The 19,044-nt window shown below is 41.1% G+C and overlaps 1 protein-coding gene across 1 annotated transcript in view; it reads left to right on the plus strand.

The window, feature by feature from the left end:
• The window catches only part of LOC139473885 (intermembrane lipid transfer protein VPS13A-like), a 142,649-nt gene that overhangs the window by 92,891 nt on the left and 30,714 nt on the right, over positions 1-19,044 (plus strand). Inside the window, exons 49-62 of the mRNA XM_071256675.1 lie at positions 2,301-2,449; positions 3,455-3,526; positions 3,728-3,769; positions 5,429-5,553; positions 8,729-8,870; positions 9,427-9,504; positions 10,559-10,579; positions 12,768-12,848; positions 13,312-13,505; positions 14,628-14,742; positions 15,544-15,678; positions 16,163-16,252; positions 17,041-17,259; positions 18,036-18,119. Of these exons, the coding sequence (XP_071112776.1) occupies positions 2,301-2,449; positions 3,455-3,526; positions 3,728-3,769; positions 5,429-5,553; positions 8,729-8,870; positions 9,427-9,504; positions 10,559-10,579; positions 12,768-12,848; positions 13,312-13,505; positions 14,628-14,742; positions 15,544-15,678; positions 16,163-16,252; positions 17,041-17,259; positions 18,036-18,119 (1,547 nt within the window). The remainder of the gene's footprint in view (positions 1-2,300; positions 2,450-3,454; positions 3,527-3,727; positions 3,770-5,428; positions 5,554-8,728; positions 8,871-9,426; positions 9,505-10,558; positions 10,580-12,767; positions 12,849-13,311; positions 13,506-14,627; positions 14,743-15,543; positions 15,679-16,162; positions 16,253-17,040; positions 17,260-18,035; positions 18,120-19,044) is intronic.

The raw sequence follows: 19,044 nt of genomic DNA on the forward strand, positions 1-19,044 counted from the left end.
CGTTTTAGTTAAGTTTTTATAATGACTTTTTATGATTTATTCAATATTCATAAATAAAGTGGATAGTTATTGTGTCTTTGTATTGCTATTTTTAGATAAGACAGTGTGTCTGTGAAGTCTTTATTTAGAAGTTGGTAGAACATTAGGATCTGACACCTTTTTATGGGTAACAACTTCTGTATTCTTTGTAATAGATCATGTTTCAGGGCAAATTCTTGCCCTTCATCAGGTGAATACTGAGTAAGTGTATTGCAGCGTATCTCAAAAACATTTTGAGGCTGCTAGCCCGAATGTGGCTCTTAGCATCATTTTCAGTTGATTTAGCAATATTAAATAGATTATTATTTCTGAGCTAAAAAAACTGAACAGAATTTTACTAGACTCAGTCTCCGGACTAGTGGCTAAAGTCGCAGACTGATATTGAGGTAATATATATACATGCAGATGTTGACACAAGGTAGGACTAATCACAGGAGTCCGTATCTAAAAATAGACGCCCTCATGCATATTCATGACCATCTCCACACGCGAGCCCGAAGGAGATGGTCAGAATATGCATGAGGGCATCTATTTTTAGATACGGACTCCTGTGGACTAATGTACAAAGATAACAATATAGGCAGGTAGCCAGTGGGATGAACTGGAGAGAAGCCCATTAAACAATGAGGGTGTGGTGATGGGTGTGGTAACAAGGAGCAGACCATGGAGCTTACAAAGAATAAAGACATTGGTATCCATAAAACATGTCAGATATTCTGTGTGACTGTGGTTTTATTTTTCAGTGTTGTTATTCTGTACAGTTCGTCACCAATGTTACCATTCACTTGAATGATATGTGCTTGGTACCTACGTGCTTCTCCTTGCGTGCGTTCATGGGACTTTGTTTTTTTGCTTGAAGTTGCTTCTTGGTACTAAGAGCAGGTGTTGCTGGTGGCTTGCGTCTAGATGCATTTTACAGAGATTTTGCCAGGGCATGTGATTGCTGGATTCAGGATATTTACTTACAATCACTCATTATAAAATGACCTGTGCGTGAAAAATTGCTCAGAAAATAATCAAACCCTCACTCGAAATATCAAAGCGCGCAGTATTTTTTATCAATTGAAACTATCATTACTTGTAAATAAATTTCAAAGTAGTCGGTCACTAATAAGGTAATCGCGAAGTCTAGCATGATGTAAACACAGTCTGTCATACTCACGACTTATGTTTACTACGAAAACAAAAGTAAATGAATTCCAGGAAATCCCTGCGATATAAATTTGCAAGCGTCGATCACTGCAGTCATTGTCTTTCATTGAGATTTCATGCAGATGGACTGTGTGTGAAAAACACATCTTTGATCTTAGCCATGACTTTCATACACTCCCCCCATGTTAAAAGGAAATCCCCATTTCTGGAACTGAAGAGGGGACCCCCCCCCCCCTCATTTATATATTTCTGGCAGAATCTCCAATTTAAGCATCATTTTTGTGTTGTTAGTAGATTGTTAGTAGATGTTTGCATTTATTTGTTGTATTTTACGATACATTTAATTATAATATTTTGAAGAAAACACAGAATTATAATTGTAATACACACTTAATGAATTGGTCATTTATTTTTGGAGGGAAAAAATTACCAGGCATGTAGGTTATGAAAAGGAACTTTAAGAAAACAATCTTTGGGTAAGGTTTGAATAGGATATCAGCTTTAGGTGTTTGATTGGTGTTTTGAAGTTGGTCATTCATGGAGACATCCTACAAAGGTATCCTACTCAAGACAAGTTAAAGAACACCCAATTTTTTAAATGACTATAGTTAATCTTTTATGTCATGAATACCACGACAAATACATGTAAACTGTAGTCATGTGAAAACATTGAATGTTCTGTAACTTGTTTTGTGTAGTTGACATGGGTTCCAGATTCTGTATGTTCACAAACTAGAAAAGTACAGAAGTTGACATCTATACAGTGTCTTTAAGATATCAATGATATTAATAATTTCTCCTAAATACAAAATGTGACTGCAGTTTATCCACATCATAAATGGCGATTTTTGAAAATATTCCAAGCAATAATATGTGAAAAATTCCATAGTTACAATTACCCTCGGAAATCTTTTTTTTCCAGACAAAAGAAACAATGAATATCAAAAGTATTGTATCGGGATACAAATCATTCCACACCCATTGTATCAGGATACTTATTGTATTGCTATTGCAACCCCTCCACATTGTTACACCTCTGTTGTACAGCAGGTTCTCTCTCAAACCTTTCGGTTAAAGTTGAAAGTATGTAACATCTGCCGATGTTGCAGGTGTGCATGGGTTTGACGAGCCGGACACTGTGATGATGGAGGAGGACGATGACACGCCCACGTGTGTGTATCTGATGGTGGACTCTGAGGACAGGCTGCGCCTCAACATCACACCACAGGCCATCAGCATCCTTAGAGATGTTCTACAGGTAGTGAGAGACAATGCATTCACTATACTTCATTTCAGTGAGCTATCCTTGAAGGAGTGAGTAAGTATTCAGGACTCAAAGTTGCGACTAAAACGGTCGCGAATTCGACCTAAATTTCAATTTGTCTACTGTCTAAAATTCAGAGGTAGCCAAATGCCTACCTTGAAAATATCTTGTGGCAACTAAATTCTATTGCTTCACATTTGAAAACACAAAAATAAATAACAGCTAAATGTGGAAAACATGTCTGCTAATAATTGTACTTGCGTATAAGTTAATCTGCTAAAGTTGACAATGAACAGAAATACATAAACATTAATGTAATTAGTATCTTATTTCAGTTGCCAATACTCATTGGGTATGCAAGCATATGCCTAAATAATCTAGTAGCATAAATTGCATCATTGTTTTGAGTCACAAATAAAAGAAATCAAGTACAGTTTCCACTAATATACAATTCCAAGACGAATGCTATGACTTATACATATTTTAACAGTTATTTGTTAAAAGATAATTCCAAATGCTTTTGGCTACCGACAATATTGGCTTGATTTCTTGATTTTACCGCTGGCTACCTGGAAAAAAATACCTGTAGCCATATTGCTACTTGGTAAAAATTTAAACTTTGAGGCCTCAGTATGGTTTTATGCCGCTTTAAGCAATATCCATCACTATCACGGAGGGGGACACCAGAATTAAGCTCATTGTACCCATGTGGTGAATCAAACCCAGGCCTTCAGAATGAAAAGTGAAGGGGCTACCACATCGCCCCTATCCTTGATGGAGCATTATGATGAAAGCCTTGTAGTCTGAATTCCAAAATGTATCACAAACCCTTTCTTAATACATTATAACTGATAGAGTATTCTTGAAGGTTTTGGTGGTACTGAAAGCTCATGCATCTTATTCAAATTGAAAACAGAAAGTGTTAAAACATCTTATCAGTTTTAGAGAATCGTGGAAGGCAGTTTTGTTAATCACTGCCATTTTCATGCTCTGTTTCAGGCTTTAAGTGCCCCATCTGCATCAGATCTGTCCTCGGTGAGGACTCTCCCAGCCTTCGAGCTGGACAACAAGGTAATGCCTCCATTATGAACTACCCTCAGGTTCCAGGTAGATTAGCCCCCTGTGATTCATGCTGACTTAGTCTGAGAGCTGACTAATAAGGAATGGTGGTTACACAGTTATATCCTCCCCATGGAATATAAATGCCATATTATGTGATAACTGTACTTCATGAATGTCATTGTAGTAAACGTACTTTGTGAATGTTTTCAGATTGGCGTCGGCTGTTACATCACTCTACATCCGGATGTCAAGGTGGGCGAGCACTATAATTGTTCAGTCAAATGTAAAATACCCCAGAAAGTGCATTAACCCACAATCATCCACTGCCTCAAAACGAATCTGAAAAATGAAATGTTTGAACAAACAAATTTGATGGTTTTCAAAACATGGATGCTGCTTGCTGACATCCTGATGACATGTGCAGTATTCATGGCTGGAGGCCCATGTCTGTGTTGGATAGGGAGACAAAGTACTGGATGATAATTCTCTCTGTCACTAATACATGTATAATAAGAATTTCTGTCACACTTAGGACTAAATAACAGTATGTTTAGTGGTTACCAAGCTATATTTATTGGTTACATGTGATTGTCAGATTGACTGGCGCCTGTTTCCCCAAACAGGAAGACAGGGGATGGTCGATTTCTCATAGGTTGCGATTGGACGACACACCTTCGAAGTGTAGACATGTGTCATGTTTATTTAGGTTCCTACTCAAGGACACCATGCATGCGCATCTATCTACACATATCTATTGCAAGTTTGAATACCAAACTCGCAATAGATATGTGTACCCTACTCACACACATGAGTCCCAAAGAGGGAAAGGTCAGCTGAAATTGCTAAGGCAGAACGCGACCTATTAAACACTTAAAGCAACAACAACAACAACATGCATCTATGACTGGATATGGTAGAGATTCGTACCATAATACTTGGCTGCTGCCTGTTGGTTAAGAGTGCTAAGCTAGCTGCACAAACCAGTAGAGGAACAAGCTTGATTTACCAATATCCAATAAGCAAGACTTTATGGTACTGACAGTCAATGGATGCATTAATTATCAAGCACAATCTTATATGAGAGTCTTTATAAGTATTTAGAAGCTGGATATGATTATGACAAGGAATCTTATGGATAACAACTTCTTCCTTATACATGCACAAGATTCCGGGCTACTTCTTGCCCCTTCATTAGGTGAATGAAGGGCCTGAAGGGTTGAGTGTGTATCATGAAGAAGTTGTTATCCCTATGTTCCTTGTCACAATCTTGTATGTTAGCTTATCTGATAATTCCATACTAGTTGTCCGTCTTTAGCAACCTATGCTTGTCACAAGAGGAGAGGGGGCACGGGTGGCCCAGTCGTCTCAGGCGCCGTGATTCGCTGTGCAGAGTTGCGTCCCTTGGGGATGCCAGAAACCTATGGTTGTGGGTTCGAATCCAGGTTTGCCCCAGTTATGTTTCTAGGTTGTGATAGCACCATACCCATGCTCGTGGGCTTCACCAAAGTGGTAAACGTCTGAGACCTTCATCACTTCAGACTTTCCTCCCACATTAAGCTGATATAGCTGGAATACTGTTAAAAGCGGCGTTAAACCCAACTCAATCACTCACTCACAAGAGGCGACTCATGGGATCTGGTGATCAGGCTCACTGACATGGTTGATGTATTGTATCCAAATTGCAAAGATCAATGCTCATGATCAATCACTGGATTGTCTGGTTCAATAGATTATTTACAGACCACCATCATATGGCTGGAATATTCCTGAGTGAGGCGCTATACAACAAACAAACAAACAAACAAACAAACCTGATGTCTTGTGTATATCATGGTGGGTTATTGATGGCCATGTTGCCAGTATATAATGACATTATACGCTGGATGTTATAACAATATATTCCTATCTCAGATCCATAAGGACCATATACATGGCTGTACCATCCTCCGTGCAGGAGAAAACAAGATGATCAACAACATGGACGATGAGGATGATATAGAGATTATCACTGATGAGGAAATCATTACCCAGCATGAGTAAGTGGAATATATAACAGTGATGATAGAAGGGGCTTGATATACAGAGGGAGGGAGATGAAGAGATGGATGGGAGCAGATGTATGATATACAGGGATGGATGTAGTGAATGTATGTAGTGTGATAATGTAATGGAGGTGAGAGGGGAACCTGAGTGTTACAGTTATCAGTCACTGCCTGCCTCACATGATCTCTCTGTCCATCCCTTACTGTCTGCCTCACATGATCTCTCTGTCCATCCCTTACTGTCTGCCTCACACGACCTCTCTGTCCATCCCTTACTGTCTGCCTCACATGATCTCTAAGTCCATCCCTTACTGTCTGCCTCACACGACCTCTCTGTCCATCCCTTACTTACTGCCTCACATGATCTCTCTGTCCATCACTTACTGCCTGCCTCACATGATCTCTCTGTCCATCCCTTACTGTCTGCCTCACATGATCTCTAAGTCCATCCCTTACTGTCTGCCTCACACGACCTCTCTGTCCATCACTTGCTGCCTACCTCACATGTTCTCTCTGTCCATCACTTGCTGCCTGCCTCACACGACCTCTCTGTCCATCCCTTACTGTCTGCCTCACACGATCTCTCTGTCCATCCCTTACTGTCTGCCTCACACGACCTCTCTGTCCATCACTTGCTGCCTACCTCACATGTTCTCTCTGTCCATCACTTACTGCCTACCTCACATGTTCTCTCTGTCCATCACTTACTGCCTACCTCACATGTTCTCTCTGTCCATCACTTACTGCCTGCCTCACATGTTCTCTCTGTCCATCACTTACTGCCTACCTCACATGTTCTCTCTGTCCATCACTTACTGCCTGCCTCACACGATCTCTCTGTCCATCACTTACTGCCTACCTCACACGATCTCTCTGTCCATCACTTACTGCCTACCTCACACGACCTCTCTGTCCATCACTTACTGCCTACCTCACATGTTCTCTCTGTCCATCACTTACTGCCTACCTCACATGTTCTCTCTGTCCATCACTTGCTGCCTACCTCACACGACCTCTCTGTCCATCACTTACTGCCTACCTCACACGATCTCTCTGTCCATCACTTACTGCCTGCCTCACACGACCTCTCTGTCCATCACTTACTGCCTACCTCACATGTTCTCTCTGTCCATCACTTACTGCCTACCTCACATGTTCTCTCTGTCCATCACTTGCTGCCTACCTCACATGTTCTCTCTGTCCATCACTTGCTGCCTACCTCACATGTTCTCTCTGTCCATCACTTGCTGCCTACCTCACATGTTCTCTCTGTCCATCACTTGCTGCCTACCTCACATGTTCTCTCTGTCCATCACTTGCTTCCTACCTCACATGTTCTCTCTGTCCATCACTTGCTGCCTACCTCACATGTTCTCTCTGTCCATCACTTGCTGCCTACCTCACATGTTCTCTCTGTCCATCACTTGCTGCCTACCTCACATGTTCTCTCTGTCCATCACTTGCTGCCTACCTCACATGTTCTCTCTGTCCATCACTTGCTGCCTACCTCACATGTTCTCTCTGTCCATCACTTGCTGCCTACCTCACATGTTCTCTCTGTCCATCACTTGCTGCCTACCTCACATGTTCTCTCTGTCCATCACTTGCTGCCTACCTCACATGTTCTCTCTGTCCATCACTTGCTGCCTACCTCACATGTTCTCTCTGTCCATCACTTGCTGCCTACCTCACATGTTCTCTCTGTCCATCACTTGCTGCCTACCTCACATGTTCTCTCTGTCCATCACTTGCTGCCTACCTCACATGTTCTCTCTCTCAATCACTTACTGCCTACCTCACATGTTCTCTCTGTCCATCACTTGCTGCCTACCTCACACGACCTCTCTGTCCATCACTTGCTGCCTACCTCACATGTTCTCTCTGTCCATCACTTACTGCCTACCTCACACGACCTCTCTCTCCATCACTTACTGCCTACCTCACACGACCTCTCTGTCCATCACTGACTGCCTACCTCACACGACCTCTCTCTCCATCACTTGCTGCCTACCTCACATGTTCTCTGTGTCCATCACTTGCTGCCTACCTCACATGTTCTCTCTCTCCATCACTTGCTGCCTACCTCACATGTTCTCTCTCTCCATCACTTGCTGCCTACCTCACATGTTCTCTCTCTCCATCACTTGCTGCCTACCTCACATGTTCTCTCTCTCCATCACTTGCTGCCTACCTCACACGACCTCTCTGTCCATCACTTACTGCCTACCTCACACGACCTCTCTCTCCATCACTTACTGCCTACCTCACACGACCTCTCTCTCCATCACTTGCTGCCTACCTCACACGACCTCTCTGTCCATCACTTACTGCCTACCTCACACGACCTCTCTCTCCATCACTTACTGCCTACCTCACATGATCTCCCTGTCCATCACTTACTGCCTACCTCACATGTTCTCTCTCTCCATCACTTACTGCCTCCCTCACACGACCTCTCTGTCCATCACTTACTGCCTACCTCACACAACCTCTCTGTCCATCACTTGCTGCCTACCTCACACGACCTCTCTCTCCATCACTTGCTGCCTACCTCACACGACCTCTCTGTCCATCACTTGCTGCCTACCTCACACGACCTCTCTGTCCATCACTTACTGCCTACCTCACATGATCTCCCTGTCCATCACTTACTGCCTACCTCACATGTTCTCTCTCTCCATCACTTACTGCCTCCCTCACACGACCTCTCTGTCCATCACTTACTGCCTACCTCACACGACCTCTCTCTCCATCACTTACTGCCTACCTCACATGTTCTCTCTCTCCATCACTTACTGCCTCCCTCACATGTTCTCTCTCTCCATCACTTACTGCCTGCCTCACATGATCTCTCTCTCCATCACTTACTGCCTACCTCACACGACCTCTCTGTCCATCACTTACTGCCTCCCTCACACGACCTCTCTCTCCATCACTTGCTGCCTATCTCACACGACCTCTCTGTCCATCACTTGCTGCCTGCCTCACACGACCTCTCTATTATACCTCCAGTCAAATCCACCTGTTCATCACTTTCTGTCTGTCTGTCTGTCTGTCTGTCTGTCTCACTCTCTTGACAGATGTTTATGTACATACAGATAAACTAATTCATTTAGAAGTTCAATGTGACAAGAGTGACTTATGCAATTAAAGCAATGCTTCTCTGCAGCACACCGGACAGTCATGGTTTTGTGGAGCGGGCTCTGGCTGACGCTGGGCACACTCTAGTCAGTGCTGGAGCCTTTGTATTTGACGATGACGACGACTACCTGTCCGGTGACCTGGTGGACAAGCACAGACTGAAGCTGCAGGTAGACATAGGGCAGACATAATATAATGTGGAAGATTTTACTAGTGCTTCCAGTGCTACCTGACATAGCACTTGACATGTTCTTTGATGCCAGATGCAGTGCCCATAGAAAACGATATATTATAAACAAAATTGATAAACAAATAAGTTTAATAGGTATTCATATTTTATTTAATGCATGCTGACAAATAAATATCATATTTTTCTTGATGTGTAATGGTTAGATATAAGGGAACAGTTATAACTGGCAGCAAGTATTTGAGCTGACATCCTACATATATACTGATCAAAAGAAGTTAAGGACCACCTGCTTATTTCATATTACTATAGTTGTTATGCCATGGCAGATTATATCGTGACACACTAGTAACTTACTTCTTATGTAATATTGGTGATATAAAGTACTTATACTGAGAGAAAGAAGTAAACATTCTTTTGCATTATTGTATGCTTGTTCCCTTTATCTTCCCATCAGTATAACTGTATACTATAATCAGTCAGAGTTAGTCGTATACCTAGTTTTGGCGTCATCATCATGCTGATGTCTGTGGTTCCAGGTGGATGGGTTTGATCCACGTCCGTCACTGCTGCACAAGAGAGCCTGTAGGAGACTGTTGCCTCTCACACCGACCAAGGTGAGGCATGATCTGGGGTAGAAAAGGCCTTCACCAACCCATGCTTGCCATAAAAGGCGACTATGCTGGTCGTAAGAGTTGACTAATGGGATCGGGTGGTCAGGCCTGGTGACTTTGTTGATGCATGTCATCGATCTCAATTGCATGGATCGATGCTCATGATGTCAATCACTGGATTGTCTCGTCCAGACTCGATTAGTTAACAGACAGCCGTCAAATAGCTGGAATATTGTTGAGTGCGGCGTTAAACCACAAACAAACAAAAGCATTCAGGGCAGTGGGGTAGTTGTTTAAGTGTCTACTGTCCAACGAAGGCCCAGGTTTGATTCTCCACAAGGGTACAATGTGGGATGCCCATTTGTGGTGTCCCCTGCCGTGATATAACTGGAATACCATACCACAGGCAAACTTTATCAACCACTTTACATTCAGTGAGAGAAGTCACTCAGGATAGGTGCTGCTGGGTGGCACAGTGGTTAGTGCTGTTGTTCGGTAGTTGCTAAGTTTGATCCTCACGATGGTAAAACATGTAAAGCTGTTGGTGGCGGGTTAATCTATTGCTTAAAACATTTGCTTGTCAGTCAGTAACAGAGGTTCAGTACCCCACATAGGTACAATGTTGTAAACCTATCCTTGATGTCACCTGCTCTTATATTTCTGAAATATTAGTAATAGTTATTATTATCCTCCCTGACTTAATTAACAATCAGTATTAACAAATGTGACCCACCAGGAGAAAATGGACCTTATTGGAACAAGGATACAGTTAAGCTATGACCTTAAGACATTTGATGTCATAGCCGTGTGTGATGTCATGTATCTCTGTATTAAATTTGAATTTAAGCTTGTGAATTGTATTTTGTATTCCGAAGATGCTGTAGATATCAAATATTATGAAAAGTCAAACTGTGATTTTTCACCCATAAGGTCCCTTATCTCATGGTTGGTCACAAATATTAACAAGTTCCTTGTAGTACTAAATATACCTCTCCAATGAAGTGTAGATATCGCATATCTCCCTGAGTAATGTCTACCCTATATTCCCTCCCTGCAGTCCGAGGACATGGAGACCGAGGTGGGTACTGTGTACAAAGTGTATTCGTTGTCCAGTGTCCTTGTGAGTAGTTGTAGTCTTTCTTCTTCTTTGTATCAGTCTGTTTATTTCAGAATGTCCATAAGAACACACAGAGGTTTACGTCTTCATATCACTCTTCTCAACATATTGTCATGTCTGTACCTTGCAGAAGGTGTTCCAACTAAGCCCTGGCCTGTCCGTTCATGTGGTTACATACAGAACTGATCTGATCTGATGTCATGTTTTTATAACATTTCTACAGTACAGGGCCTACTTGTACAAAGCAATCTTAGTGCAAAGACTGTTATAAATCTAGGTCAAAGTATGGGAGTAAAGATGATCTTGGCGCTACGATCACTTTGTTGCAAGGGGGGCCCAGTATTGATATAGATTTGGATTAATCAAAATTCCAGTATTGACAGAGATTTGGATTAGTAAAGATTCCTGTATTGACAGAGATTTGGATTAGTCAAGATTCCAGTATTGACAGAGATTTGGATAAGTCAAGATTCCAGTATTGATAGAGATTTGGATTTGTCAAGATTCCAGTATTGACAGATTTGGATTAGTCAAGATTCCAGTATTGACAGAGATTTGGATTAGTCAAGATTCCTGTATTGACAGAGATTTGGATTAGTCAAGATTCCAGTACTGACAGATTTGGATCAGTTTACACTGTATGTAAATTGGATTCCGTGCATAGTAATTTTTTCTTATTGCTTGTGTTGTGACCAATTACATCTAGTGTACTTTTGACACAAGACACCTGCATGCCTGAAAATAGCATGACTCCATCCTTGTCTGTGATTAATACCTTGACAACAAAGCCACAACACACAACAAAGGCACAACAAAGATTCTATGGAACATGCTATTGAAAGACTGAATGGTTGCACTGACTGCTGAATATGATGAGTATTTGGATGTGTGACCACCGTGGAAACTCAGCCCCACCGAACACCTGTATTATTGTGTGTTGTCATACCTAGCCAGTAGGGATCTTTCTGCACTATAGTCAGTCAACCATCAATACTAGTTTTGTAATATTTTATGTCCAAATAATGATTTTTTCTTCATTGTAATTATGTAGTTTTGTGACAGCTGACATGATCTTGTAGTGGGGTAAGAGCAGACGACTTAACGTCTCACAACAATGACATAATGTGTTTCAAACGTACTTGCTGCATGCATGACCAAAGTCACCAAGGTCATTGTTGTGGGACTTTAAATCGTGTCGGCGGTCACAAACTTACATGATAACAATGGAGAAAACATCTTTAATCAGACATGAAATATTTCAAAACCAGTAATTTTAGTTAGGTCACTGATTATTATTCAATAATTACCAACTTTCGTCACGTGACTGTGTTTCATGGGAAATTATTGTGAAAAACTGAGTGCCCAATCTGATGGTTGATGGACTATAGTGACAGATTGTCCATTTGTTTGATGTATGTACAGGCAGCAGTGATGTTTCTCTAGCTGTAAAATTGCTGATAATTGCCACTCACTCATCAGCCGTTATGTTATGAAACAGCAGCAGTATGCTATGGTGCATCTTGATTATCTTTTCCACTGTACTACTCAAAATAAGTCAAAGAACACCCGATCCTTTCATTGTACTATAGTTAATCTGTCATGGTATGACATATGAACCATAGTAATATGAAAGAATTGTGTGTTCTTTAACATTTTTTGGGTAGTATATGCCAGTACATATTTTGTGTTTCCTTGTGTCTGTCAGTTCATATTTTATAAAATCATGTTCCTGCATAAGATGATGAAAGTATTTTCAGACACATGTCTGTGTGTATTGTGTTCAGCAACATTGCTGACTTTGAGCTTTGTTTTCAAGACTGGACACATACAGGCTTGTGTGGGTCACCTTGTTAGAGATCTAGTGTTGACCGACCTTTGTGTTAATTCCAGAACAGCACTAGGTATTGTCTCGTGCTTGACAACTTGTTTGTTGACCTTGACCTTTGTGTTTCCAGAACAGCACTAGGTATTGTCTCGTGCTTGACAACTTGTTTGTTGACCTTGACCTTTGTGTTTCCAGAACAGCACTAGGTATTGTCTCGTGCTTGACAACATGTTTGTTGACCTTGACCTTTGTGTTTCCAGAACAGCACTAGGTAGTGTCTGGTGCTTGACAACTAGTTTGTGACCTTGACCTTTGTGTTTCCAGAACGGCACCAGGTATTGTGTCGTCCTTGACATCGATATGTGGCAGGGCAGGAAGGTCATCAAGCTGTTCTCCCCTCTACAGGTGCGGAGTCTATCAACATCCAACATAAAAAACTAACAGGAACACTCTAAGTTTATGGATCTTGCCAGAGAGTTATAAACGTGTTATGAAAAACCCTGGTTAGAAATATTTTTGTTAGGTTGTTTACAGTTTACAGATTGATCTAGGTTTTATGTGTTGTGATCAAATAAGGTTTCGAGAATTGCATCTATATATTTGTAAGCTCAATAGGAGATGTAACTCACTGCTTGATTAATGCAGTGTTTTGTTGACTGTCCAATTTTTTTTATGACGTATACACATGTGTAAAGAGGCCAGATACCATAGTTAAAAGGCTGTTACATTTTCAACTGAATGTGAAGTTGCTGTCATATATACAACAAAAAAGAAGTTAAGGACCAGGGTCATGGCATGACAGATTAACTATAGTTCCTGATATTCTTTTGAGCAGTATATGTATTGAACCGTGACTAAATCCTGCCAGGTTCAGAACAGTCTGACCATGTCCATCGACATCTCCTGCAAGACAGAAGACCTCAAGAAATACAAGTCAACACGACCTCTGGCCTCTAACAATGAGTACACCCGGCTCAAGACACTGGCGCCACAGGAAGTGTATTATCTCCCCTTGTTTGTGGCCTACCACTGCCCCCTGTTTGTCAAACCAGCAGATATCAGGTATAGTGTTTGAGATGGTGGCAGAACCTTTACAACATGTTGGCTATTTAGAAAATAGTGTTTCTGTTCTTGTAAACTGTATACTGCTTCTGTATTATTTGTAGGTGTTTTCTGAGAATATCATTTGGAGGTGTTAGATTGTAGACAGAGTTTTTCCAGGTTCAAATTTGCTGGGTTAATGAAAAGGCAGCAGTGTCTGCACCGATCAGTTAATATATGTTTACTGCCAAAAGACACGAACCATAGAAACATATAGAGAAGAATGTATGTTAAGAAGATATGATCCCAATTTGTACCAATTAATGACAAAACTAACAATCAGTCAAGTGTTACCACAGAGTGTCTCTATTCTTTAACGATATGATGCACATGATTTCCAAACTTTACTGGCTAATCCTGCACAAGACAAATGGAGCATCTTGAGTCATGGATCTATGATGTCACATGTGATGCGTTCATGAGCATATCGGTTCACACAACATACCAATCTTATATCTCCTGGATATGAGTAAGTCTTCATATATTAATCAACATGTATGGTATTCACGTTTCTTTTGGCGGTGAGTATTTATACCGTGGTAGTGATATTTGTTTTAGTATAGGATCAGTATGTCTGTGCCCGATAGTTGGTGATTATGGTGCTCAATGATGACAAGATATAGTTTTGGCAGTGATTTACACATACACTATGTTCAGCGAAATCATGTATAGTCCTGAATACATCTGAAGGCTTTGGGATGCAGATTTTTTCATGAAATGTGGTAGCTTGTTGTACTGTTGTATGTTCCACAATCCTGGTGAGGTCTCCAACTCTTCAACATGAGTGAGTCAGTATGTTTTTTTACGCCACTTTTACCAATATTCCAGCAATATCACGGTGGGGGACACCAGAAATGGGCTTCACACATTGTACCCATGTCGGGAATCGAACCCGGGTCTTCGGCGTGATGAGCGAACACTTAAACCACTAGGCTACCCGACCGCCCCCTTAAACATGAAAAACATTAAAAATTGATTTAATGAACTGCAACTGTGCAATTGTGACTGGGATAATCCAGATGTTTTGTAAAAAGATGAACATGATACTGTTGTATGTTATAATGTGCTCACTGTCTGCTACAGCTATGGACTGTCGTACAACGCCATCTGGTGGCCGGAATTGATGCAGGCGAAGGAGAAGGCCAAGTATTTCATGTGTATGTCACAGAAAGAGGAGAAGAAGTCTTTCAATTTCAAGGTAAACTAGCAAATTATGATGACTGTAAATATGTATATATCTATATGTATTCCTCTAGTTCTGACAATGCCAAAGAATCGGATGGGCATTTCTTGGCCGCTGGTATTGATAAATTTGAAACAATAATGTAAAGGTTAATTAATGTCAATATTTAAATATGTAAATCTTAGTTGCTAAACACTGATCCACTGACTGGGGTAATAATGAGGTATTTGAGCATGATTTTTGCTGCATTATACATATTAACATTATTATCTCCCGCGACAAAGTGTGTGTGTGGGGGGGGGGGGGGATATATAGGAATAGGAGTTTTCCATCCATCCGTCCGTCCTTCTGTCTGCTTATAAAAGGGGACAAATTTTCTGAAAAATTATTATAGTCAGAGAAATTAAGTTTTACACACTGTTATCAGTGTTCGTGCTCTCATGGCCTAAAATTGGTGTCTTAGATTCTCTTTTTACAGAGTTATGTCCCTTCCTCCTTGCTCTTCAACTTAGTACATACTGTGTGCAATGTGGACAAGTTTTCTCAGAAACTACAGAAGTTACAAGAATGAAACTTTGCAACCTTATCTCTTCTTAAGGCTTTATAGGACTCTTTTTGTATAGTTTGTATTCAGGACTATATGAACAAACTTCTAATGTGTGCTATATGTCGGGGGACAGTGATAACGCTGTTTTCTTGTTTACATTATTATAGAGCATTTTCCATTTGTTGCTAGAGAGATGTGTAGAGGATGCTTTGACTGGAGAGGTCAGGTACACATTTGTTAAATGGTGTCTAATTCACCCCTCTGTCTAGGTTCTATGCAAGGACGGGTCCCCCCTGCAGCCTCCCCAGTCTGTGCCTCGCACCATCCCCTACTACAACATCAGCTTCCACTCCCCCGTCACCCTCCACAACTACCTGCCATACGACCTGCAGTTCTCCCTTGAGGTAAGTCTAGATTGATTGTCTCATCATTCATTTGCATTATCATCAGTTCTCTGCATAAGTTCACTCACACTTTATAAAGTCAGTCAGTCTATCAGTACAGCATTATCCTGTCAACATGGAGTTATTTCACATAGGCCACTAATTAATGCACAAAGAAATAATGACAGTGTTTCTTATGGCAGAAAGTAGGAGATGATGCAAAGTACACATCAGAAGCTTGTTAAATAAATAATGTGTAGCAGGGCGTGGAGTCATCCCACAGATGACATCCTTACCTTGTCAGCTTGCTGACGGGGTTAACCTCTTTGGTCATGTGGACAAGGCATCCGACCTCTGATCAAAAGGTCCGTGGTTCGAATCCTATCACGGGACTCGGAAATTTTATGGCCGCTACAAATGCATCAGGTACAAGAAAAACAATATGCTGATGTAAACCTGGGTGATCTACTTGCTTCCTGTCTTCATCCCGCTGTTTCTTTGCCAGGGAACCGGAGCTTCCAGCAGCTTGACCCATGGAGAGAGTGCCTCCCTGTATACAGTCGACCTGCACAACACGTTCAGGCTTCTCATCACTGTAAGTTTGTATCCCATCAAAGTGGAAGGGGATATAGGAATTGATGCTGTCCATCCATCACGTTTGTTTCCGGAGCAGAAGTATAAAGGCATGAGAGATATCTTAACTAAGCTTGGCACATAGATAGGTCTAGTGGTGCCTTTTGATCGTTTGGGATTTTTTTTTAAATTTATTTTTCGAGTTTCCATGGCAACAACTTTGACTTAGCCTGAAAATGGACATGTCATATTGGCTGGTTATATGAGTACTTCATGCTTGTTCTTGTTTGTTAAAAAACGCTGCACTCAGCAATATTACAGCTGTGACAGCATCCTGTCTGTTTGTTGTTTATGCCACATTTAGCAGTAATCCAGCTATATGACAGCTGCGTGTAAATAAGTGAGTCTTGACCAGACAATCCAGTGATTGACATCAGGAGCAATTATCTACGCTATTGAGATAAGATGAAATGCATCAATCATGTCATATCAAAATATGTTAAAAGATGGTATTTGTTGTTACCCTGCCTTGTGCTCGGCATTAAGGGATTAGGGACAAGGACTGGTCGGCTCATGGACAGTTGTGTGAGAATGCTCATTAACACAAACCACCTGAAGGTTGTTCCTTGAAAACAGATTGAATCTTTAAGTTAATGAGTGAATGTTGTTTTATGCCGTTGTCAGTGTAATTATTGCTGTGTCCAGGCTGTCTGTAAATATTTTAGATATTCAAGATCTACCAGAGGTTGATGGCATGAGCAACAAGGTATTATGTGCCAGTAACGATGCGGAACTATTTATTTCGTGCAGATCACAGATTATCTTGGCAGTGACTGGACAGGGAGCCTCGATGTGACGTCAGACATGGATGAGTTCAAGGCCATCTCCATGGAAACTGACATCAATATGGAGAATGTTAACAAGCATCTGAGTCTGAGCATCCACTCGAATCAGAGTCAGTCACTGGACTTGTACATCTACTCCCCCTACTGGCTCGTCAACAAGACGGAGTTGCCCCTCCAGCTTAGGGTGAGTCAGGCACTCACTCTGCTGGTACTTGAACACTGGGTGTCTGAATACTTTTGCCTATTGCAAGCTCCTGTTAAGTCCAAACTACATCACACTATGGTCACACAGTTTCAATCTCATTAAAATCTTTTCACTCAAATATGACATCTCTATTCATGAAGATCTGAACTCATCTCCATAGGAGGTCACATCAAAGGAATTTTTTGATCTGCGTCGAGGCTTGTAAATTCTGGAACGAGTGAGCGAAGGATTCAGGCAAGCATATCTGATGTCCGTATCGAAAACAAGTTTCGAATAGCATGAAGCTGCAATGTTAGTTTGAATATTTTTTACTTCCCTGTCATTTCTGAGCTCAATGGCATCTACACCCAAAAGGGTGATCTTGCGAGGGTATATTTGTGTTCTTTGGCAGCTTTTGTTTGCTAAAGTCGAAATTTTCGAGTTGAGCTTGTAAAGAAATGAAGCCAATTGTTTTTGAAAGTGGACATCTGGGTCAAGAACCCACTCATCCTTCCATTTAGATTAATCATTCAAGGGTATCCTCACTCAGTATAAGATCTGATTTTAATGAGATTGACTCATTTTAATTCTGTATTTTATGTAGCCTACTCATCAGAATGGTTACTACTCACAGTGAATACTCCCATACAGTTTCCTCTTGTTTCTGAAATATCACCAGAAAATTTTACACTCTCAATTCATTATTTTCTACTATTTACAATGTCCTTATGTGAAACATTTGAATTTGTACCATCTATTTCTGTGTTGTGTTGTAGGGGTCAATGTCTGATGCAATGTTTGAGTGTAGCAGTTCGACCAATCCACTCCTCTTCAGGTACAAGAAACACAAGAGGAAAAAGGTAAGTCATCCATAGAAGGGAGCACGTATCTATTGTAGAGTGTAAGTAACTAGCAGAGCGTAAACAACTGTAGCAGAGAGTACAGACCTGTAGCAGAGTGTAAATAACTGTAGCAGACCAGAGACAACTGGAGCAGAGTATAGATTTGTAGCGGAGTGTAAATAACTGTAGCAGAGCATAGACAACTGTAGTAGGGAGTACAGATCTATAGCAGTGTGTAAATAACTGTAGCAGAGCATAGCACAACTGTAACAGAGAGTACAGATCTGTAGCAGAGCATAAAAAATTGTAAAAGAGTACAGATCTATAGCAGTGTGTAAATAACTGTAGCAGAGCATAGACAACTGTAGTAGAGAGTACAGATCTATAGTAGTGTGTAAATAACTGTAGCAGAGCATAGCACAACTGTAACAGAGAGTACAGATCTGTAGCAGAGTGTAAATAACCTTAGCAGAGCATAGACAACTGTAGCAGAGAGTACAGATCTGTAGCATAGCATAAACAACTGTAACAGAGTACAGATCTGTAGCAGAGCATAAACAACTGTAACAGAGTACAGATCTATAGCAGAGCGTAAATAACTAGCAAAGCATAGACAACTGTAGAAGGGAGTACAGATCTGTAGCAGAGTGTAAATAACTGCAGCAGAGCATAGCACAACTGTAACAGAGAGTACAGATCTGTAGCAGAGTGTAAATAACCTTAGCAGAGCATAGACAACTGTAGCAGAGAGTACAGATCTGTAGCATAGCATAAACAACTGTAACAGAGTACAGATCTGTAGCAGAGCATAAACAACTGTAACAGAGTACAGATCTATAGCAGAGCGTAAATAACTACCGTATTTTCTTGAGTATAGTGCGCACTTTTTTTCGGAAAAACACAGCTGTGTAGAAGGGGGTGCGCATTATACACGAATTATGAG

This window comes from Haliotis cracherodii, unplaced genomic scaffold, assembly GCF_022045235.1.
Source record: "Haliotis cracherodii isolate W230 unplaced genomic scaffold, xgHalCrac1.p SCAF_3, whole genome shotgun sequence".
NCBI classification, from domain to species: domain Eukaryota; kingdom Metazoa; phylum Mollusca; class Gastropoda; order Lepetellida; family Haliotidae; genus Haliotis; species Haliotis cracherodii.